The sequence below is a fragment of the Meleagris gallopavo genome, chromosome 2, assembly GCF_905368555.1.
Source record: "Meleagris gallopavo chromosome 2, MGAL_WU_HG_1.1, whole genome shotgun sequence".
NCBI lineage: Eukaryota > Metazoa > Chordata > Aves > Galliformes > Phasianidae > Meleagris > Meleagris gallopavo.
The window spans coordinates 108,299,972-108,325,350 of NC_139405.1; the positions used below are offsets into that span (position 1 = coordinate 108,299,972).

Consider the following 25,379-nt stretch of genomic DNA (forward strand, 5'->3'; position numbering starts at 1 on the left):
CCATCCCCAATACATGGAGCTTTCTTGATGAAAGATCGCTTTGCTTCCAGATGAAATTAGAACTAACATCTACGTGTGTAAGGTTCTTGCTCCAGCAGAACAGCTGTCAACTGGATGGCTGAAAAAAGGAGATGTTGTCTAAGGAAAAGCCAAATAACCCACACCACAAGGCAGATGTAAAGAAGTAGGATAAACACAAGAGTAGAACAGTCTTTTAGGAGTTCTCTTCTGAACTTTGTCACGTAAAGTATATCCAGAGTAGCAGAGTCAAGGTCCATACAACACAGCCTACATGGTGAGTGGTTTAAACACTTTTTAGAGAGTTAATTTTAGGTGTGCATCCACAAGTTCTCAGGTCAAAGATCAATAATGCATCACTGAAGGCCATGTTACTCATGTCTTAAAGATCCCCATCTTGTAACTAATGGAGGAGAAGGAAGGCAGGAGCTTTTCTCAATATTAGAGCCTGATGTTGAACCTGAAGAATGTCTTTGCAATTATGCATGGCTCTTGCTACTTGTGAGTTACCAGACAGTACATGAAATTAGCTTTAGTCTAAGAACTATGAAGTCCTAGCAGAGATTATTCTCTTTCAGCACCTGGGACCTAACCTGGGAATGTGGCACAGCTTCATGCATCCCTGACATTAGGCATGGTCACATTATAGGAAGTGGAAAAAGAAAAGGTATAGACTGGCTAAAAACAGTGGAAAGGTGATTTAAATATACCAGGAGAGTACAGTAAAGCAGCTTGCTGCTCCATTTTCAGAAACAATAAAAAGGTGACAGAAGAAAAAGAAGATTCAAAACTATACAGCAGAGAGACAAACAAAAGGCTGTTAGCAACCACATCTGCAGGCTTATAGAAAGGCTGTTAGAATTTTCTTCTCTGCTTTAGGATGCAAATGGGATTTTTCATACAGAGAACATTGATTTTTATAGCCTCTCACAATTTTGAATGAAGAGGTATGTATACTATACGAAGAGGTATTATAATGAAGAGATACTTTGCAGACCCAGGTTCTTAGCCATTTCTCCAGATGTACTGCTGATTCAAACTCTACTGGTACAAAGAACTGTGTCTCTTACAAAAAATTCAGTCTTGTGCATACATTTTAGGGTCTTAATGGAATATATACCTCACAATAATTGTTGTTTCTTTAGTGAGACAGATTCATTTATTTTCTTGCTTCTCTAATGGCAATGCTAAAGCAAATGATAAGAAGACGTCAGAAAATTTAGGGGATACACAGAAAAATTGTTTTTCTTTGCTTAAAACAGATCCTGTAGGGGCACCTGTGGATTATAAATTCTGGTCTGATACGGAAGGTCAGTAGTCTTAAGAGAAACAAAAAAGATGACGTACATATATGGTGCATTTCCTATTCCTAAGTTCTCTACAAAACATACATATGCCCCATCCCTGAGGTGTTCATGGCCAGGTTGGATGGGGCCCTGGGCAGCCTGGGCTGCTCTGAAATGTGGAGGTTGGTGGGGAGTTGAAGCTTTATGATCCACGACAACTGCAGAGATAAATTCTAGCTTTCCTGGCTCCTACGGTGGAATCTTTCCATATTAGTTTCTGTTTCTCTTCTTGTCCTTGTTGTTTACTTCCTGCCCTCCCAAAACAATAACAGACCGATGGATCCAGCTGTCTAAGCTTAGGTACCTCGTGCCATTTAAGATGTTATGGGATGTCTCAAATAAGGCATTCACAGCTGCCTAGTGGGTATGACAAGGAACACAAAGGAGATCCTTCTGGGCTAAAGATGCAAATCCGAAATGTTACTGCAATACATCTGTCTTTAAGCAACCAAATCAAGTCTGAAACATCCAAAACAAGTACCCGAAATAGTGCATAGATGTCACACTCTGAAGAGCTTATAGAAAAAGTCAGAATCTGAGAAGAAAAGCCAAAAACCAGCTCAAGCTCTATCGCTGTTGAGTGGAAAGATGATAGCAGTGGGAAAAAAGACTTCAGACAGAACAACAAAGGTAAACTGAGTCTACACGTTACAGTTGTGACAACCCATCTTCAGGCACTTGTTTCTGTGTACTTCAATGCAGCCACCTTTGGGAATCTAAGTTGAAATGCTCTCACGACTCAGTGCTCAGCTACTTCTACAAGCAGGCTTTTATCTGCATGAGTATATTATGAGCTTCAGTCCACTGTCAGCAAGCACACTGCCAAGCTTCAGATATTCAGTATTGGCTCTGACTGGTTCCTACTGAATATTCCCAATTATGGGAAAATTAGGGATCCTATGCTGCTTCTACTAGTCAGAATGCTACTTTTGAAATGAATCCCTCAAGCCGTGCCCATTAAAATCACCTTTTACAACAAATTAGAGATTAGAAGTCTCTAATCACTCTGACTTAACGACTGGACTCTGATAAAACACAATGGATAAAAGGAAGAGCATTAGCCCCAGTGAATTCTCACTTGCATGCCAAAGAAGAGAAAGTGGGACAGGACAGACAACAGTTTTTCAGCTCTTAGAAGCACTGAACCTGCAGTTGCTCGGCATCACAAGAAGCCACAAGAAGCATCACTGAATGAAGCCACTTGTCCTCCTTGTTCAGTCATCCCACCTCGGAGGTCTTGCAGGCATACAAAGAAACTGTTGTGAAGGTGGTGGCAACTGGGGAAAGCAGAAGATCGTTCAAAAGAAATACTGCCACACCACTGCCCACAGTGGCAAATTAAATTATTTTTTAAATCAATAGTGTGAGAGCCTGGCAATACAAAAAGGTAGGGCTGAAGGAAGCATCAGTCTACATTCAGTCTATGTTTGTGCTTTCTGCTTCTGTAAGGAACTTATGGGAAGTTTGGAGTAGTTTCTTTTAGGATAACTATGATTGATAGCAGTGAAAAATGGACAGACTGGCAGATTCAAATGTATACATTATAATACCTTTCACAATGCTCCTTCTGATTGTTTTTTACTTAAAAAAGGAACTGCATTACACTTTTACAATTTCTGTATATACCTACAAGATTATCCAAGATTATTTCTCTCTTCCTTGGCTTGTTTAGTGAGAATTTACAAATCTCATTAACCATGCTGATAGCAGGTAGTGTCGACAAACTAAATTGTTTGGGTAATTGGAAACTTTGGGAAATTCATAAGACTAAACTCTTCTCTGTTTTGGACTAGAAATGCTACTGTAAATGATACTCATTTGGCATTTGTGAGGAGCAAAGGGGAGAGGTAACATTATGTAAAGGGAATTCATTACAAATATGCATCCGCTGACATTAATAACCCAACATCCAATTCTGTACACAATCATCATTTTGGCACTAGGAAAATGTAACTTCACATACTCTTTTCAGTCTTGTTTTCTTCCTGTTCCTAGCTTCTGAGGTCAAGTACCACTGTTTCCTTGATATTTCTGATATTCCATATAGATTTCACGTAAATAAATTTCCTTTGGACTCAGAATCATTTTCCTCTAATAAAACCTCTCCAAAAATAGTCAATTTCTTCCTGATTTTAGGAGCTGAGATCTAGTGTTCTGGGTGGTTGTTTTTTTCCCATGACCACTTCTCTGACTTTCATTCTTTCCTAAATTGAGATGTTTTGAGGTAAGTCAGAATATATGTCAATAGAACAGCAGATCATAGAAAATGATCCTAGTCTATGATACTAGAGACTGACTACTTACACATTTTTATCAGCTGCGAAATTTAAATAAAAGATTTTTTTTGGCTGCTCTGGATAATGGGATTGCCGTTTGCACAGAAAAAAAAAAAGATGGCAAAACCTCATAACCCATCAGCGTTCCACTACAAACTCAGTTCTAATGCACTTTAGTTGAGGTTCAGAGTCGTCTATAGAAACCGATCTCTTCTTTCTGCAACCCTAAATGTGTCACTTGAGAGTTCAGCTTCCAATAAGAGCAGTAATGGACACACAACTAATTTTAGAATATAAAGTGCTCCTCACCATTTTGGAATACATATAATTTAAAATAACTGTAAACCTAAACTTTGCAAAAACAGAAAATTCAAGCGCTAACAACAACAAAAAAAGCATAATTTGTAATTGAAAGAAAATAATATTTAAAAGAAAAAAAAAAAAAAACCAAAAAAAAAAACCTTTTTGTCCTTCCAAAAAGAGACAGAAATTACAAAGTTTTATTTCCCGGGAGAATGATGCCACTTTTATAAAGAAAATTACAGTCACCACAAATTGCTCTCAACAATTCCAAAGCTTCTTCATTTGACCACTTGAAAATCAAAGTTCTTTAAGATTATAAATATAACTTTTTATAGCTCTGTTATTACGTACTGTGAACGGGGATAGGGGGCCAATCTTGTGGCCGTAGCGCCGAATGGCCTCTCTGATGTGGCTGGGCTGGATGGCATCGCTTTGAGCCTCCATACCACAGGCTGCAGCGCTCTGCAACAGAAAAACACATAAATTGTTACTAAATCAAAAACACACAACAGACCTACAGTGCGTAAAGTATGAAAATAAACCTTTATAAGATCGACCAATTTTTTTATTTTTTTTTTTCCTAAGGATACACATCACTGCTGCCACACAGTACTTTAGAGAAAAAAAGCTATTAACAAATCAAAGAGGACTTTTACATGAACTTTGCTTAAGAGACCCAAAGAACACCGTATTTGTCCTCTTAAATCTTTCACCTAGTGCTGCTGTATGTTGCAATTGAAAAGAGCAGCAAATGTTCTAAGTGAAATGAAAGGGTCATATAAGTCACACTGCAATAACCACAGAAACTATTTTTAAAACATTTCAGGCTTTCATTATGATGTCAAGGGGTGGGGAAAATATTGAAAAAGTAGCCCAAGTGGAAAGCAATTTGACATCAAAATCACCAATAAGTGATATTAGATTGAAATTTTGGAGATGAAACACGTGGCATTATGGTGTGAGGGAGACGTAAAAAAATTAAGTATCTAAAGATTGAACATTTTCAAATTTCAAATAATTTTTTGGAGAACAAACTAAAGAGGACTAAAGAGGAAAAAAAAAAGACTTTGCTGCTACCTGTCCGTTGATTTTACAGAACGTCCCCTGAAGTCTAAAGGAAAAAGTTACTATTTTCTCCTTACTGGTCAAAGGAATGGATTGGGATTGTTCAGTGCGGAGAAGAGGAGGCTCAGGGGAGACCCCATTGCACTCTACAACTCCCTGAAGGGAGGCTGTGATGAGGAGGGGTTTGGCCTCTTCTCCCAGGCAACAAGCGGGACCCAAGGAAATGGCCGCAAGTTGTACCAGAGGAGGTTTAGGTTAGACATGAGGAAGAACTTTTTCTCTCAGAGAGTGGTCAGGCACTGGAATGGCCGCACAGGGAGGTGGTGGAGTCGCCGTCCCTGGCAGTGCTCAAGAGGCGTCTGGATGAGGAGCTGCGAGATCTGGTTTAGTGCTTGTGGTAGCGGTGGTGATGGGAGGGCGGTTGGACTAGGTGATCTTGTAGGTCGTTTCCAACCTTGTGATTCTATGATTCTGTGACTGCTTGCCAGACTTATCAGAACGATGGCTGCTCAGTCATAAATTCATGAGTATTAGTGAATGACAAAAGCTTACATTAAACACTGAACGTTTACTCATACGTGCTTCCCCTGTATGTTCACGCTACTATTAATGCTTTCAAACACGGAGGACGTTTTTTACAGAACATTTTATTTCAAGAGTGCCAAGTCTAGTGAAGCCTGTGCACATATAAACAGAGTAACTGATGATATGGTGGTGGATTCTTCCCTTGTTGACTGATGTTCATAACGGGAATGTGAAACTCAAATATTTTCTGCTGGCCTCGGCCTTCATGGACTGAGAATAACATTCTTCACCAAGTTAACTCGTTTGTTGCAATGCCTCACTTGTATCCAGCACACACCTAATCAAGTTGGGTGACTCGTGGGAACATTTCATTAAAACTGTGCACCTTTTAGGACATAATTATTTTAAAAGGCTTAAGTCAAACACTAGGAATTAACTGAACATAAACTCACGAAACTGGTGAAATACGAGGTATCAAAAATTCAATCTCCAGCTAAATTCCTGTTCCTGGGAGCAATAATGGTAATTGGCCACAGGCACAAAATATGGGTATTCAATTGCAGTATTAAAAAGGAAGAGGAAAAAGCAATCTAAAAGTCTTCAGAAAGGTTTTACAACTCACTGAAAGTTGGATCTATTGGGAGTATCCACAGCCCCGATGAAACTAGAGGGAGAAAATAAACCTTTTTCTAACTGTCATTATAGAATCACAGAAAGGCCTGGGTTGAAAAGAACCATAATGCTCATCTAGTTTCAACCCCCTGCTATGTGCAGGGTCACCAATCACCAGACCAGGCTGCCCAGAGCCACATCCAGACTGGAAGTTACTGGTAAAATCCTGTGAAAATGAGTACTGATTGCACAGAAGAATAACACACATGAAAAAATCATGTCGTTGTATTGTTTTGCAGCAAAATGAGTACTGCCATCACTTTCCCCACCCCTTCCTTCCCTCCCCCCCCCCAAAAAAAAAAGCCTTAAGGGAATAACAGCGTTCTTCCGAACCAGTTTATTTAATCAAATCTATTTCCCTTGTGGTTTTAAGGTACATAGACCTCTCTAACACCGAATATCCAGGATCTACAACAGAAGACAGGAATTGTAATATTTACATTTCATGGACTGAACATGAGACGTCCGTATTTTATGCAAAGTAAACAAATATTTAGCTTGAATGCAACCAATTGGCACAGAAATAAAGGAGGTCAGGCAAAGTTGTTATAGGCAAAGAAGGCAGATGCCTAAGGCTGCTGAGAGCAAGGCAATCACAACAACCTCTTTGCCTACTTTGCTTACACTTTGACCCTCCAAACCAACTCTTGCAGTTTATGTCGGTGAAGGGGGTGTTATTTTGGGTGGTGCTGCAGCTGTAGAGAAGGAGCTCCTCTTAGAAGCAGCATCTGTTGGCATTACTAAGAAGCCTTACCCTAGTTCTGACAGAAATAATATTAGACTGTATTTTTGCCCCTACTCTGATGCCGACAGTAACACAATTTAAAATTAATGTGAATTAATATTATAATAATAATTATAAATGACACAATGATATCCTCAAGATATATATATATACATATATATATATATAGTCTTTATTTCATATTTCTGTACCTTTTTCCTTTTCCTCTGCTTAGATTTGGAAGAGTCCTGCCCAATCCCTCCATTCCCCAGCGCTCCAGACGGTGTTTTTCCGAGATGCTGCTGCCCTGCAGGTGCTGGTGGGGTGGGCGTTGGGGGTGGTGTGTTTTCAGGAGACTCAAGGCCAGTCTTCACACCTGCAGCCTGCCCTAAGAGATGTGGCTACGAAGACAAGACGTCCACAGCAGTTATGGAATCAAATCACAAACTGGTTATGTCCTTCTCAGATCTACTATTAGAAGAGACGAAGTACAGCATTGTTGGCTAATTCTAGTGTTTACCATCATACCTGCTTCACAGCAATGCATGCCTTGCAGAACCTATTGTTCTTCTTTCTGCTGACAAGTATGGACATGAACATTAATCTCTCAGTATGCAGTAGAGAGAGCCTTCAATAGAGAGAGAGGAAATTTCCACCAAAGAAAAGAGAAGTGACATTTAAATAAAAAGATGCAGCTAAGAATTTAGCATTTGGAGCTAAGAATTTAATGCCTTTCTTCTTACATCCCTAACTCTGTTAATGAACTCCACAGCAGAAGCCCATGTTAATACCAGGTTTCAATAAAACTTATGTAGAATGCAGCTATCAAATAACAGTACCTGTATAGAACACAACTACCAAATACACACAATACTATATGGAATACGATAACAAAACAGATTTATTCACATTCCCTTGCATTATCATCATATAAATATGTGAGAAAGCAACATGTACCTCAGTAGAGTTGTGATACTGTATGAAGGTGGCAGATATGGCGTGACTGAATGGGTCACCAGCCTTAGGAGTCATGTCTTGTTTAACCAAAAGGGCCAAGTCCACCAACTGCAGAGGCAAAAACAGCCAATAAATACACTGGTTTATGCATCATGAACACAATTGTAACAAAGAAGAGATAGGAGGAGTGGGCTGAAGCAAATTATTCTTAGTGTTTCTCAGTAGAAAACAAAATTACTGAGATTTTTTAGCCTAAGGAACCTCTCTTTTCCACTTCTGTAAATATACGGAGTGATTTATCTACCCAAGAGGGCTTGGCTTGGCACTAAGGTGACGTTTTGTTTTCCAGGAAATCCTGCTTTTTAATCCAATTGTGCAATCGGCTTGAATGAGCCTCAGCGTGTTGCCAAAGGTCACATAGCAAAGTGTGTGGTTTCAGTTTGGATTTGAATAAAGCTCGTGCTGGACTCCACTCCCCTCTATTAGAAAACATTTCTGATTGTGTATTATCAGATGGGTGACTATGGTACAGCATGCATTTGCTGTAGAGCAAACTGAAGGACAGGTAGGGACTCAATCAACCCGCTTGGCCCAGTTAGCGTATCCCAAAGTCACCAATTCGTGCCTGTTAGTTATTGCTCAGCCAGGCTGCTCCCTTACCTGTGCCACAGTCTCATAGGCTAAATATGCCAAAATCTCCATTGCAACCGCATTTGGCTTTATCTCCATGCTGCTACAATCCAACCAGTCACGAAACTTGGATGCTTTCTTTGCTGTCAGTTCAAATCATGGGGGGAAAAGGAAACGTTAGTGGCAGGTAGGCCAAAACAATGCGGAATACTGTGAAGGTAACACAGAGTGTCAGTGTAATTCGATTGGCCACAGAGGGAATTAAAAATGGAACTAGTGAGGAAAGGCAACTGCTCCATACACAACATTTTGTAAACCCATAAGCAGGAGAAAGGAGAAGAATGTTCCAAAGATTTCAGAAGAACGATCTACCTCAGAGGACAGTAGACAGAATAAATCTGATTTGGAATGTATGACAGTGAAAGAAGTAACAGGATTGCATTGCAGCTTTGACAAATGGCAGAAAAAGGCGTTAGAAGAAACCTGAGGTTTGCAGCCCAGATAAAAAGGATATAATTGAGTTAACAAAGTGAAGACAAATGATGGACAGAAGAAGGAGTCGGAAGTCCTGTGCTGTACTGAGCGGGGATTAGGTGCTGACAAGCCAGCCAACATGATTTGTGGATGAGTATTTTTTAAATTGTGCATTGGAGGTAAGGACATAATGCAGATCTGCAAATGATCAACACTGAGACAAGAGCTTCACACTGCTAATGGATGAGTTTGCTCAGGAAAAAGTACAGAGAAAAATATGGAGGAAGGCAACATGAGAGACTTGCTGAGAGGGTAAAAGAGATACCCAAATGGAACCTAAAAAGCATCATGGAAATGCACATAAAAAAAACAAAAAAAGGATGAGTTTACTTCAGCCAAAGGCAGGCAAGCTGATGACAGACAGAAAGTAGTCATACAGAGGTCTCAATATGAGCTGTTCGTGAGGACAGCACAATCACATGCAGTGAATACCCTGTATTCACCTAAAACAGCTCCTTCAAAGAGGGTCTTCACTGAGGAGGAAAAAGCTAAAGAGAAGGCAGGTATCGAACAGAAAGAAATGTCAATACAGATTATTTTTTAGGAGGGAATGAGATCCCACAGTGCCTGAGCCTTTGGTGGACCTCTTCTTCTGCCTGCCTTTAAAGCAGCACAGAACGATGTGGTGCTGTAATCAGGAACATACACTGCCAGAACAGACTTCTTCAAGTCCAAGATGTGATCTCCTGGGACATAATATTCATGCATTTATATTACAGTAAAAAGGGTTTACTACTCGAAACAATAAATTTTCATTAATAAATTCAATTTTTAATAAAATAAAAAGAAAATTAGCAAAAATAACCTTTCTGTTACTTTGGAACAAATGTTCTGCTTGGCCATTACCACGTGCTATCCAGTTGAGTTCATACTATGCAACTGAATTTGTTATGAGTCTGTTATTAAGGACTGTAATTCTCTTAGTCTTTAATGACACTGAACTTCAGCGAGAAAGAAGTGTAGAGATACGGTCATTTAAAAACACTATTAAAATACCACTGGGGTTTTTTTTTTATAAATCACAGTTCCCTGGTCAGCAACATTTGATTTGTTTTGCAAATTAAGATTTGCATTTGCTCTCTCTCCAGATGACGATTTGGGGGTTTTAAAAACGTCTCTATCACAAACCTCTCGTTTGCTGAAGTCACCCTGATCTGAGGTATCACTCATCTAATGGCTCACAGATGTGTGATGCCAAATCACAACTGAGCGCACAAAACATTCTGAGGTAGCAAAATAAATGCTTACAAAAAGTGTCTTCTGGCATTTGCTGACACAGAACAGTATTTCCAATGTGTCATTTGTTTTGTCATAAATGACTCACTCGTTCTTTGAATTTAAGTGTCCTGCTAGGAAGAACAAGATAAGGTCTCTCATTTAAAGACACCATTGTGTTCAGTGCGTGGTGTCGGATCATGTGCTGTTTTGTCACGATTTTTAAGGGCTCTCTAACCTCGCTTTGTCTGACATTTGACCTTAAACCTTAGTCATCACTTAAGTGCCTCTGTAATGATGTTTTGCTACATGATCAAGCCCATTAATTTGCAGCTCGTTATAGTTGCGGCCCACAAGTACTTCTAGTAAGTTGGTTTTCAGTGCTAGTAAAGCCCTAATTCTGTCATCATGTTATTAGTGTTGGAATGGCGTATGCTGATGAATTTGGCCAACGTTGAATAAATTCCACAGCAGGAGCTTACAGCTTAAAATAGAAAAAGGCTCTTTAGTAAGTTCTTTGTGTCTCTGCGGATACAGAAATAAAAGCAAAACTTGCTGCTCTTCTCTAATTTTAAATGCATTCCTTGGGACCTGCAACTGTGACGTGTTATTAATGTGCTGCCCGTACCAGCACCATGACAGACCTCAGGCAAGCTTGGCTGTTGCAGCCCATTAACTCTTTACAAGTTCTATCTTTGCAGCAGTTCCCAGCAGCCCAGTATCCGAATCTGGTAAATCTTCACAGAAAATACTCTGCAAGATAGCCTGAAACTATGCAAAATTAACCGTTCCCAGGAATTATGAGGACAAAGTATTTTTTTAAATTATTTTTTCTGGTTTTGGTTTTATACTTGTATAATTGTGGGTAAAACAAAAGTGCTTTCAAGGAGCACGAGGTTCTGCTGTTTTCTCTACGACATGAAATAACAGTTGAACATCTGATTACAATACAGCCGTTATAATACTTACAAAAACTCAACTGCCGACTTTCACAAAATTCTGCGTACTGGACTGAGTCCATCATCCGTGTTTGTCTTTCTGCTCTCTGACAAAAGAGTAGAAGCACATGATGAACCTTATTCCAGTAAGAACTGCATTCCACAACAGAGATTATAGCAGCGCAGTGCCCCTGCCACAGCCTTCCAGTAACCCCTCCCCAAATTAAACGTGCATTGACCAATTTCAGATGCAGGAATACAGTCACTGACTTCTCATTGGCCCCAGGAGTTAAGATTCTCAGAGGAGTGTGTCCACTGTCAGTTTAAGATTCTGCTATAGGAGAAGAAAGTAAATCAGAGTTTAAGAAAAGTGGCTTAAAATGTTCACTACTGGATTTAAGAATGAGCACACGCCTGAGATCGGCTTACTTCAAGAGGTGCAGAGTGGATTTTCACAGGGTAAGGATCTGGTCTCTAGAAGAGATCAAACTGTTCAGATATTGGGGGCAGGAAGCAGTAGTTAGATTAAAGAGAACAATTATCCTTCTCAGATGAAGACAGTTGAATCAAGTCTCTTCAACAAGGAAAGTATACCATTTGTTTTACACATCAAGGAAAAAAAATTTTAACTATCTTCCAAACATAAAAGAAACCATTAAACCTGGTAAGAGCAGAACTATAGATCAGAATACAGAGCAGTGTCAGGAGAGGCTGACAGCACTGCAGTTAGTCCATACAGCTCAAGACCCCGTGAATGCAGGAGGTGAAGCACAGCTGTGGTGGCATTACAAGCAAACAAACAAACAAAAAGCACACACACAGTTTTTTCCCTGAGTTCCTGATCTCCTCTGCGTTTGATGAGCTGAAATTTGCAGAGCCCATTAGTCTGGTTTAGCAGAAAATTAAAGGGCTGTTGAGAGTATTTGAAGACAGGCAACGCAACCAACATTTGGCCTTAAAACTTTCTAATATCAGAAAAAAAATCAGTACTTCAAATACTGTTTCTTCCTCTGTTCTCTGCCTGTTAGATCACTCTTCTATGACAGTCCAATCCATCAATTAGAAGACCTCATTGACAGACATCACCTTCAATCTAGCTGTGAATGGAACCACCTGCCATTCAGAAACACACCCTCTTTCCTTCTTTCTTTTCATCTCTACCCAGTCAATCATTTTTGCTGTATTCTGTCTCTTCATCAACCGGATAGAAAACATTCCCTTTAAGTACCTTCCAATACTTCTATGCATTCTTCTGGCATCTTGACTACATTTTGTGGAGCTGCTCTTTCAGATAAGTAAAACTTCTCAGCCAATCTATTCCAGCAAGAGATCTGCTTTGCCTCTGAATTATTTCAGTCATATTTTTCAAGACAGAAAGAACCACCAGGATCACCTAATCTGATCTTCTGCATAGTACAGGACACTTCTCACATAATATACTAAAATTCAGTTATAAAATTCTTGCATAACTTTACTACATAGAATCATAGAAACATAGACATTATTCTACATCTTTGAAGAGCATCTAATTTTAACAAATATTTCAGTATTAAATAGAGATCACATTCAAATAATTTAAAGTGTAACTTTTTTATGCAATAGGATTACATTCTGCAATCATTTGTGTCTTGCCAGTCACAAATTACTAGTTGGACACTTTCAGATAATGATGAAATAAATAATATAACCATTGGTAGGTAATCAAATGGACTCAATTTCTCTACATGTGACATAATTTTCTTAGATTTTTACACATCAGCATGCTGGCTCATAGAACTGATGTCTGAGATCCAGCAGACCTCCTTCTGCTCTACAGTCCAGTCTAACAGAGGACTCTTGCCTACACTAGATCAAGTCAGCCATGGCTCACTCTAGCAAAGTCTTAGAATCACAGAATCACCAAGGTTGGAAAAGGCCTCCATCTCATCCAGTCCAACTGCCCACCTAACACCAATATTTCCCCATTAACTCATGTTCTTCAGTACAACATTTAGATGTTTCCCAAATGGGAATTGTAACTCAACCACCTCCCTGGGCAGCCCATTCCAGCGCCTGATCACTCTTTTGGAGAAGTTGTTTTTCCTTACTTCCAATCTGAACCTCCCATGGCACCATTTCCTCTAGTCCAACCCCTCTCACATGGGAGAAGAGGCCAACCCCCACATTTAATACTAGACTTTTGTTTAATACTAGTTTTCTGCTCCATTTTCTCAAGATTTCTTTGAAATGGAAGGATCCAAAAAACTGGCTGTTGCATTCCAGATTTGGCCTCAGTAACATCAGGTAGAAAGGAATGACAACTTCCTCCAGCCTGCCAGGCACATTTCCCCTACTGCTGCTCACTGAGAGCTTTGTTTCAGCTACGATGAGAATATATTGCTGACTGATATGCAACCTGCTGCTGATCACTGCTCCCCAGGGCTGCTGCACAGCCAGCTGGGACCCAGGGGTACTGATGTGCAGGGTTACTCTGTACCAGATTTGGAAATTCACTGAAGTTTCTGTTGGTCCAGGTATCAAGTTGTCAAGATGTGATTGGACTGAAGCTCTGTCAATCAGTGTAGCAGTAATTTACAATCGTTGACAGATTGGCAGAATGAGCATTTTGTAGTTTTGCCAATACAGGGGGGAAGACATGGGAAACTTGAGAAAATGCTATAAACTGTATGCCATGCTTCCGTTTAAATCTACAAAAAAACCCATTTGCTCTTTTCCCACAGACTTTATTCTTTCAACTATCATTTTAGACACATTAAATACAAAAAGCTTAAATTTTATAAATATGAAATTCTCCAGATTCTCTTCTGGAAAGGAGCAGCACTCCAACAGAACTGAAGTCCTATTTTATCAGTATAAAAGCAAGTCTGCTGAGAGTCATTCCTACACGAAGAAACAGTGAAATCCTATTGCCATGCTGCCTTAAAGCAATCTCAACTTGAAACTTGATTAAAGAAATGGCATGAATTATACCATCCCACCAGTTTATCAAAATGTATTAAATATATATGGATGTATGTAGTTTTCACTCCCTTTACAGTAGTACTAGTCACTCTAAGTAGTTAAGAAGCTGAGTTATGTGGTGCACAGCAGACTGAAAATACTTCACATGCTTTCCTTGGAACATGCTGAAGGATGCAGCAGATAGGACCTGGCACAGTACATCTATGCTTAGTCTTCCAAAAATGTGTTGCATTATCTCTCTTTCAGCATGAAGAATTAAAAAGGAAGACTACAGAGAGACAGGAAAGAAAAAGTAAAGAGTTCAATGTTGTCAGCTGCCATCCAGGATGAAAAATAATCTTATTCTGATTCCATTTCAGAGCTGTCACACTTGAGATATCAAGGTCTTTGTGGTGGGGGAGAGGCTAGAAGCCAAATGTTAACTTGCTTACCAACTATTGAGTGTTTGGAGGAAATGTGCTGAGTTGCTGCTAAGCTGGAACATTTGAAAATGGTGTGTGGCATGGTTGGACACCCCTGTGTTTGGCATCAACGTTAATGACAAGGATGTTGGCTCCCAAACTGCCTGCGTATTCATATTGTGGCATGATTTCCTGATTTCCATACTAAATACCTCCTGATGGTGCACCTATTGCGAAAAGGAGTTAAGTAACTAACTTCTGGAGAGAGAAGAAAAAGCCCTCTGGCTGCAACTATAATTGAAGAAATAAAGCAAATTTTGAAGGGTTCAATATTGGAAGGCTTGCAAGAAGTCAGATAGTTTTGCTACTGGCTTCAATTCTACCAGCATTTCATCTGGAGTCCAGCATCTTTTAAAGATTAGACTGAACAATTTATGATGTTGTTGAACAATTTATGAACAATTCTCTGAAAACAGGCATTGGTTCATACTATTGGTGGTAAGTGGATGGTTGGACTACATGATCTTAGAGGTCTTTTCCAACCTTAAGGATTCTATGATATGCTGAAAACACATTCTTATTCTCCTGAAATCTTATAATCTTGAAATTCTCTGAGAATTACCACTATCTGAAGATTTCTGCTACGTAAAGGAAAAAAGTACTTTTCCAACAATGGCCTGAATTGGTTAACAAAAGAAAAAGGTGTTCATGAGTGAGCATTTTCAAAGATTAATCTCACTCAGAGTTTTATACAGAAAATAAAAACGCCCCTTGGGAAAGATCAATAGCTTTTGTAACACTAAACTTGATTTGGCTATAAAGCACAGACACACGGGAGGTTTTTATCATCTTTACCCACCTCTTATAGAACATACCATACATTCTGCAGTAACCATTAATCTGAACAAACCTGCATTACAAAGAAGGCCTTTGATGTAACACTGTTTATGCAAGCTCACTTGAGTGCAAACTTCCTCGAATCTTCGTTATTAAAAGAAAACACGAGGTCTTTTTCAGACCCACAAAGATGATTTCTATTTTAATAGAGATGTTCTGCTGTGGATGGTAACAAATAAAGATCAAAGTAGCTTTAAAAAAAATCAAGATATTTTCTGTTTAAGGACAAAAGAAAGAATTCATTTGATGAAGGACATCTACAGCATATTAATTAGTCATCTGAAGTTCTTTTAGTCAAAAAGATAATGAGGTACTTTCAAAGACCAACTTCTTCCTGAAACAGACGTTAGCAATAGGTCAGATGAATCACATCTGTGAATTTCCCAGTAGTTCATTAGCTGTGGACATCAGTGATGGAACCCTTACGTTACAGACATGTATGAAACGCCGGATGAACCCCGTGACTGAAGGATAGCTTTGCCAGCAGAGCAACACAAAAGCCAAGTCCAAAGAATGACTCAGTAAATTTGGTTCCTGCTCTGCCCTCGAAACCATATAACAAAGGCAGCTTTGTACTCTGGGCGTGTGTCAACTCTCTCCATCTTTCTCTAAGTATTTAAAAATGAAAGCTAACAGAGCAGATAAGTAGCAGGAAGGGAGCTGGCAAGACAGTTTAAGATTATGTAAAAATTTCAAGGGAATCCTAAAGAACGAAAGCAAATGGAACCTCGTAGACAATAACAAAATTAATGGAATAATTCCCAGTAGTCACAATCTCACTGCTTGAGGAATAAATAACAGTGACCTCCTTATAGGAACTCACCACTGCTCTAATATTTCCCTTTGAACATATGCAAAATCTCCACATACTCTATTTATTTGAATCAGCTCCATATCACATCCAAATTCCTTGTCTAAATTTATTACTGTGAGTCTGAAATGTGGAGTTGGAACCAGTAAACGAAACATTTCCAGTTCATGGGATACCTTTGATTTCTGCAGGAAAATATTTTTTTCTGTTACTGTAAGCATCATCATGAATTTTCTAAAAGCATGCATTACATTTACAGCTATCTTCTACCAGAGCTTTCCAAAAACGCTAAAATATTTTGGGATAAACGATGTTACCACACTTAAAAAGTGATGTGGGATTTATGAATATATGAAAAAGACTGAACTTCCCTCACTTTTCTGATTGGGGACACTGTAACACCTTTCTGTGGTTTCCATCTGGCTGTACATCAAAACCTTTACATACCAGGTTAATATTAGGATACTTTTATGTCTTCTGGAAAGCATTCTTCCAAACACTTCTCCTGACTCTTTACTCATTCATGGATGAGGTTAAGCTCAGCATCTTACAAGAAAGGCATTCAGTCATCAAACTGAGTATCACCACATTGCCCACAAGACACAAACAGCAAGGCACTCCCTTCTTTATGAGATTTACATTTTGTCCCAAATTTACAGTCAAAATCAGTGACAGAATCTGTTTAAAAATAAAACACCCCATGTGTGGGGGTTCACATGTAAGTAAAAGGAAAAGACTGAGCCAGGAAAAAAAAAAATAGAGTATTTCTTTTAATTTTATGAACAGAGATATGGATAGATGGATTAAAAGAACAGATAGATAAAAATATTCTTTGAAATGTGTATTTATTTAATATTTAAATTGGATTCTCACAGTTATGCATCACCTGAAGAAAATCCTTAAGTACCTCTCATCCTGATAATGTTTCCTCACCATTATCAGCAGATTTCGTTTTGGACCTAGTTTAGGCACAGGCACTTGCATCCAGAATAGGTAACCACAGAATCCCAGACTGGCCTGGGTTGCAAAGGCCCACAGCGCTCACCCAGTCCCAACCCCCTGCTGTGTGCAGGTCGCCAACCAGCAGCCCAGGCTGCCCAGAGCCACATCCAGCCTGGCCTTGAATGCCTGCAGGGATGGGGCATCCACAGCCTCCTTGGGCAACCTGTTCCAAGCCACTAATTTAGTAATGAATCTATTTCATTAATTACAAAAATAAGTAGAATTTAGATTTAGCTCATCCATTTTCCATGAAAAATCCAAATGTGGAAACCATTACGATGAATTTATTTAAGAAGCGCATTCACGACTTTCCATGAGTACATGAAGGTGGGAGTAAGCAGACCCTAAAAAATCAGGGTATTTTATTATTGTTTTTATTTATTGGGATATCATTCATGAGAGTGAATCTGGCCCAGTATGAATGCTTCATTAGTCAAATGTTAATGACCGCGTGACGCTTGTTATTTAATTAACTACACACAGTACTCTAGCTGCTATTCATTATTGTTTCTCAATTTTTTTAAATAATAGTTCATAGTCTTTTTGTGAGCATTGTCTCTGCTATATAAATGAGAATCAGGATCATAAAATGACTGTTTTCCCAAAAGCAGTGTTTGATTCCGCACAAGCTTCTCTTTTTTCCTTGGCTTCCTATTTACACTTTCTAATGTAAGAAATAAAAGGGAAGATGCTGAAGTTCTAGGATTTGATAAGACGATTTAGCTTTTGGAAGCAAGTTAATTTGAACCATCAGCTAATTTAGAACAATCTATTTAGTTAGGACCTTACACCAGACCTAACGATAAATGAACCACAAAATTATTAAGCGTTTACATAAAACCAAAGAAACATATGCTGCCATTAATTGAAAACAATCACCATCATCCAAAGTCACTCCAGGAGTTCTCTTAAAATGAACATCCCTATTGCCTCCTCCTCCTCCTCCAAAGAAAAACCCATCTCAAAACATATGCTTTTAAATTGAATAAAACTTTCAATAACACTTAAATCAATGCCTTACAGTTTAGTTTGCACGAGAAGTTGAACTGAAATGTACTGACCAAGCTTCTACTGGCCATGAATTCTGAAAATTTCAATTTGTTAACAACATTTGCCAGCTTTCCTTGGGATGGTGAAGAGTGAAGGAATATTTTGAGACTCCTTCAAGGCTGAAATTCAAAATGTAACTTACTGACTTGTGAAAAGATTCGTAAATATATACCAACAGCTTTTAGTGTCTGACCTGCAGAAGATCCGCACCAGCAAACACACAATGTTTTAAAAACAACCTTCCAATGAATCGTATTTGAAATAATCTCGGCCATTTTGGTGCAAAACAAGCCAGCTAACATCTTGTTTTGTGGAGCCTTCGTTAGTCAGTTCTCTTTAACAGAATAAAAAGGTCCTACACGTCCTGGTCTCCTGTCAGTAACACTGCTTGTTCAATCCACTACCATGGACTCTTCATGTGTGTATAGGAATGACAATAGTCACGACGGGATTTTTGTCTTTAATCTTGAGATTAGGGAATGGGAGCAAAGAGCATCTACTGTGTGTGGACTCATTACCATAAGCTTTACTGACCGTTTATCCCGTTTCCTAAGGAAAACAAAAAACTCCCACCACGTTCCTATTAAAAAGCAATCAGATTTGGTATGCTGGTGACACTTTAAAGAGTACATTATGTGGGAAAACAAAATAAACATTTAACCTGGCAAATGAAAGTGAATTTGGGTTTTGACATACTTGGCAGGAAGGAAGAATTATATTCATGTCAAGCATGCAGAAAAGCTAATATAATATTTAAATATTTGCTTAACTAATATAGAATTTAAGACAACACGTTAGAAGAAACATTTTTTGTAAAACATTTTATACCTTTTCAGTATAGGATACTCTCCAGAAGTAATATGTTCAGCTCAAATTTCAGACATCTGCAGCCTTTGTTGCACATTCCATTCACTTGTCAAGTGGAAAAGTCTTCGTATTCTCCTGACAAGTCGCTATTTATATTTCTGAGATAAAGGCAGTTCTTATACCAATGATTTAAGCCGATAATGAATCTATGCAGCCTTTCAGAGAAGCAGCCCTTGAGAATCAGAATCTTACAAATATTGATATAATGAGCTAATGTTAACACTATTTCAGCTAAATCCTACAGTACTCTGCTCCCGTTCAATATTTTACACGTGCAATTGTTTAATGCTCTTTTGGTTTACAACGGGACGTAATTCATCGACAAAGACACTTAGATCACCCAGAAGGTATCTGAATGCTGCATGTCAGTGATTGCTGAAATTCTCAATGACACATAATAATTTAGCTCAAACTCATACACTGTGCTGCACGAATAGAGCACCCAGATCTGTGTTTTACCAAACACAGAATCACAGAACCATAGAATGGCTGGGGTTGGAAGGGACCTCAAGGATCACGAAGCTCCAACCCCCCTGTGCCATGCAGGGCCACCAACCTCCACATTCACAGCAGCCCAGGCTGCCCAGGGCCCCATCCAACCTGGCCTTGAACACCTCCAGGGATGGACGGGGATCCACAGCCTCTCTGGGCAGCTGTTCCAGCACCTCACCACTCTCACAGCAAACAACTTCCCCCTTGACATCCAACTTAAATCAGATAGAGGGATGCTGGGCACTAGCTGCAGCTCCAGGAGTATTTAGATGCCTATATGTGTCTAAATATGTGCTAATGGATGTTCCTTTAGAGCTGTAACTCTAAATTTCTACTAGCTTCAGATATCCAAAAAAATCAAAGTTACCCACACACGGGAATTAGAACTGATGATGAAGTTGGGTGTACAACTGTCAGAACAAATAAGAGCAACAAATAAGTTTTAGAACATTTCTTTCAAGAAAACACAGTTTATTTTTTTCTCATTTGGAAAGAGATGAACGATGAGAAAATTCTAATTCTAAATTGCTTACATAACGATACCATAATGATTAGACCCAACATTAATCTTTATTGTAACCGTATGTTTCAGATATGTGTTATTTTAAAGCCACCTGAAAGGAATTCATTCAAACTTAATCTGATTTGTAATTTAATTACAAATCATTAACCCAATTGCTAAGATCTTCAGTTCTTGCAAATTAGCACAGCTCCTCTGAGTCCCATGTTAAGACAGAAACCACTGTTTATTTCACATCAGTAATTAAAAGTGATATAGAGTGCTCAGGCCATAAAACATAAACAAAAAGGGCTACTTTGGGGAATTTGACCTTCAATCTTCCTAATTTGCAGAGCCTGCTATGCAAATGGTTGTGCTGCAATAACACCTCTGCGCACAGTATTCATTCATTCAACCATTCATTTATGTTAGAGTCATAAATATAACAAGAGATTGCTCCCTGCACATTGTTAAAATGGGTTGCAATCAAACCTGTACTTCCCAAAAGCATCAGCACAGGCTGGTTCTATGCCGACTCCTTAGCTATTAACAAAGGAGAAAAAATAGAGGGCATTTTTAAATACGGAAATCTACCTTTTTCATTCTACTTTTACTCTGCAGTTGGCCAAAGGATTTTGAAGCGTACAAAGGCTTGAAATCTAGAGCTTAGCAAGAGACACCCAGGATCCTACTATTGAGATATCCTCCTCTTCAAAATCAGCTATAAAAGTTAGAATAGATGGCACTGTTCACATTGATATTCTTATTAGTAGTCACTTACAGGTGTGTCAGTTTAACCTCAAAATGGAAAGAACTGAATTTTGAAAATGTCAAAATGCATTCACGTATAAAAGGTTTTCTCTTATGTAGATTTTGTTATAGGTTCAGATTGAGTGAAATAAAAGCATTAGGGTTCTTCCTTTGTAAGGAGTGGCACAGCAAACCAAATATCTACAAGAAAAAAATGAATAAATGAATGAATGAATGAATAAATTGCAAAGACCTTAATTACAAAATAATAGAAAAAAAGTCTTCTTTTCAAAGTCACAGAATCATAGAACCATAGAATCACAAGGTTGGAAAGGACCTACAAGATCATCTAGTATTGTACTTAACATCATAATGCTGGGATGCAAAGAACAACTTCAATAGTGAGATTTGGAAGTAGAACTTGGAAGGTTGAAGTCTATTCATTATTAGGTGCTTGTAGTAGAGTAATGCTACCCCAGTTTGGCATTGATTACTTGGCCATGCTTTTAGAAGCTGCTGTGGATTCTCATGCCATCATATATTATATATCATATATTATATATCATATATCATATATTGTGGGAAAATTTAATCCCGACTGGTGGTTGCTTGGCTTCTTTAGGGTTCCTGAGTTTTCCTGACACTTTTAGAATCACATCCAATATTCATCAGAGATGCTGACATCACATCATCGTTTTAGTCTCCTTCTTTAAAATACAATATATGGTAACAAGGTTAGCAGTCACCTCGCTAATATGTTTCTTCAAATACCTGAACCAGCATTTAGACCTCCAACCCTGGGGTACAGCAAGACTTAACTCCCAATTTAAGAAGGGTGTGAAGTAGCTGAAGATTTGTTTGAGTTCAGATTTTCAGATATGAAATCATTAGCTGATGATATGAGCTGACAGTTAATACATCTACAGCAAACAGAAGAAGACAGTATTTCCAAGCGGATGTAGAGTACATGTTCCACTTCTAAGCTGTTTGAGATGGTCTTTGCAAGGAGTGAGGACTCGATACCAGATGCTCTACGTTCTACAAGGTTTTTTTGCAGATGCCTGCAGCCTGAGAAAATCAACAGTGCTTTGAATAACGCTCCTAGTAAAAGCATCCTCTTGTCAGAGTCACTGTATGATATAGGATCTGAATCCCACACAAGTGGAGGAACTGATGTTAAATAATACCATCTGACCATGGTAGGAGAAGTTCCTAGTAGGTCTGATAAAGCTGTGGAAATGGCTGTCAGCCCTGGGAAATAAAATCCAGCTCCCTGACGAAGACTCTCCATCCTTCCTTCATTTGATCAAGTGGAAAACCAAATGTAACGATTGCTTCCTAAGTTCCATTTGCAAAGTTTCAACAGCACTTAACAGCACTACCTTCAGCCCTTACGCATGCTGCCCCAAGAACAGTCTGGAAACAAATGCTCAAGCTAGGAACTCCTTGAGAATAAAACACAAACACCTAAGGTGGTTTTGATATTATTAATTTATATCATTTTTTGTAGCTTTTAATGCAGTTTCTTGTAGAATACCTAAAGTAAATCAGTGTAAGCCTCTAGTGCAGTAGATGTGATACAGATGACAAAGGACTTCTAGCAGCCTGTTGCTATCTGCACATAGAGGTAAGAAGAGCTATGACTGAGCCATAAATCCAACAGGTCAAGTGAGAACATTTTTTCTGTCAAAAATAAACTTGTGGCTCCCCACTTGATACAGATCTGCTGAAGTTACACAAATCAATTTCTAGAATTTACTCTCTATGCAAAATAGGTATATTTTCTAGTGATAATATTGTGGTCTTGTCTCCCCTGAAAATATAAATCTGGTTTTGGATGTACTTTGCCAACCCACAGTGACAGCAAGGTCTGATTTTTGCTATTTTGAAGTCAGCTAGATGTAAACCCCCAGACTATTCAAAGGGTCAAATGCTGATCTGAATGATATTAGCAAGGATTAAGCTCTGCACGTTAAGCTCCACGAGGACTTTATGTTGAGCAGCTATCTGAAGAACAGAACTGTTACAGTTTTTGTGAGCACCCAAATTAAAACAATCTCTTCTGATTCACTCTGTGAAGTGTCTGACTGTGCAGGTATCTCCACGTCCAACCAAAGACAGCAGATCGAAACAAAAAGAAAGGAGACAAGATTTGAAGTCTGAGGGGCAAAAGATACAAGCGACTCACACAAATGGCATTTTGCTCTCTTCCATGGAGTTAACTGCACTGGATTATGTGATGGTTGCACTGGCCGTCTTAGAGGTCTTTCTCAACCGAATGATTCTATGTCTCTGTGATTTCCCACGCTGCACTGTTAGGAATGCTGTGGGTCTGTTTTTAGTGGATTGGGTGAGTATGCATCTCACTTTACAACATGTAGGGCTTAATTACATTACCATTCCAACAGACACTTATGCTTTAGTCTCACTGCTTCTGATTCGATCGCCGCTACACGTGTGAAGCTATCACTGACTGCAATTTTGCACAGCAGCCAGATCGTATTCTTGTGGAAGAATACAGCAAGCAACATTCTAGATAAAATAAACCGCAAGACTGAGACAAAATGAAAGACAGAAAACCCTGTTTCTTGTATACATTAAAAGTCTATTCCAGGAAATACCAAGCAGTTACAGATTGCATGTAGTGCAGAAGCTGGAACGTCCTATTCCATGCTACCTAGATTTTTAAATGTTTTTTATAAATTTGATATGGCTTATTATTTATGTCTTTTATAAAAGCTCTCTTGCATTTCTACTCCACCTGCCACTTTAATTTCCTAAATGGGAAAATTCAGAATAAAACCACAGAATTGTAGAAAAATTTACACTGGAAAAAAAGCTTGGGATCTTTCCAATGAAACCTGCTTCAACTCTCTGCTCCAAACAGGTCCAGTCAGTTCAGGTGACTCAGGACCAGTCGAGTTTGGAAAATCTTCTAGTTGCATATATTCTCCAAGTCTTCAAGTTCCTCAATTTCTCTGATCAGCCAGATTCCATTTTTGACCAGAATTTTTTTTTTTTCCCAATTACGTATCTGTCCAAATTCTAGAAATCAAGATGTATGAAGAGCAGCTGAGGGACTGATGTTATTCAATCCGGAGAAGAGAAGGCTGAGGAAAGACTTCATGTCTCTCTACAACTACCTGACTAGAGGTTGAAGGAAGGAAGGGATGATGATAGGCCACAAAGAAAAGGCCTCAAGCTGCACCAAGAGTTGGATATTGAGAATAATTTCTTCCTGGAATGGGCAGCCCAGGGAAGTGGTGGAGTCCCCATCCCTGAAGGTGCTTAAGATAAGTGCAGACATGGCACTTAGGAACAGGGTCTAGTGGTGAACTCGGTAGCGCTCGGTTGATGGTTGGATTCGATGGTTTTAAGGGTTTTTTCCAACCAAAATGATTCTGGGATTCTGCACTTCATCTCTTGTCTTGTCATCAGCAATACAATTCCCTGTTAGTTTTTTTTGTCTTCAGGCTGAACAAGCCCTTTTCTGTCAGCTTGCTGTTACACGCCAGGTCCTCCAGCCCCCCAAACCTGCTGCTGACCCTCTGCCAGACTGGCTTCAGTTCGTCAAAGTCCTTCTGTTCTTGGGAGCACAAAACTGGACGCAGACTCCAGATGCAGTCTCACCAGTGCCAAAGAATAGGGAAGCATTATTTCCCTTGACCTTCTGGCTCACCTCTAGCTAGCACAGCCCAGTATGGGGCTAGCCCACAAGCTGTATGTGTGCATGGGGTTACTGCATCCCGTATTTGTCTTTGTTGAACTCCACGAGGTTCCTGTCAGCTCATTTCTTTAGTCTGTCAACAAAGTCCTTCTGAATGGCAGGCCTGCTTTCCAGAGATTTGATTCATTATTTACTCAACACACTGTGAATTACTGCTTTTATTTGGCTTACAAGATCCAACAGCTAATCATTTTTGAGTTTAATGCATAACGAGGAAGAAATTATTCAAGACAATGCAATACAATGGGAGGTCGCTACACTGGTTAAGAAATTTCCTATGCTTTTTTTAATTCCTTGCCTGTGAAATTTACATGGAAATCTCTTAAGACTAAAATCACATTCATAGGCATACTTTGTAGTCATCATTTGTTCTTTCAGTACTAAAATGATGCCTGCTCTAAAAATCTTCCACAGGGTCATATCTTAGCAGTAGTCTAAATACCAGGTTGCAAGTATGGTCCTATCAGAACGAACTTGGAAACCACAAATGCTAGTATTTCCAATATACCTCTTCATTAAGTAGGCATAAATGCTGTCTTACTGACCCTAATCTTAGGCAACAGATTATGAATCTGTAATGATACCTAAGCTTTACCGTGAATGTAGGTGGGAAGGAGCCAAGTTTCTTGTTGGTCTAACCAGCGTGGACCCTGGTGGCTTGGCAAATGAGAATTGAGAATGACAGAATTTTCCACTTCACAGCTAGGTAATATGCAGTG

General features: G+C 39.0%; 1 protein-coding gene across 8 annotated transcripts in view; it reads right to left on the reverse strand.

Annotated features, from left to right (window-relative positions):
- SUPT3H (SPT3 homolog, SAGA and STAGA complex component) overlaps nt 1-25,379 on the reverse strand; it is a 276,326-nt gene that overhangs the window by 49,915 nt on the left and 201,032 nt on the right. For all 8 annotated transcript variants that reach the window (XM_085218378.1, XM_085218377.1, XM_085218376.1 and 5 more), the window contains 5 exons: nt 11,235-11,310; nt 8,547-8,659; nt 7,887-7,994; nt 7,142-7,330; nt 4,295-4,405 (listed from right to left, as the gene is read on the reverse strand). In XM_085218378.1, the coding sequence (XP_085074504.1) occupies nt 4,295-4,405; nt 7,142-7,330; nt 7,887-7,994; nt 8,547-8,659; nt 11,235-11,310 (597 nt within the window). The remainder of the gene's footprint in view (nt 1-4,294; nt 4,406-7,141; nt 7,331-7,886; nt 7,995-8,546; nt 8,660-11,234; nt 11,311-25,379) is intronic.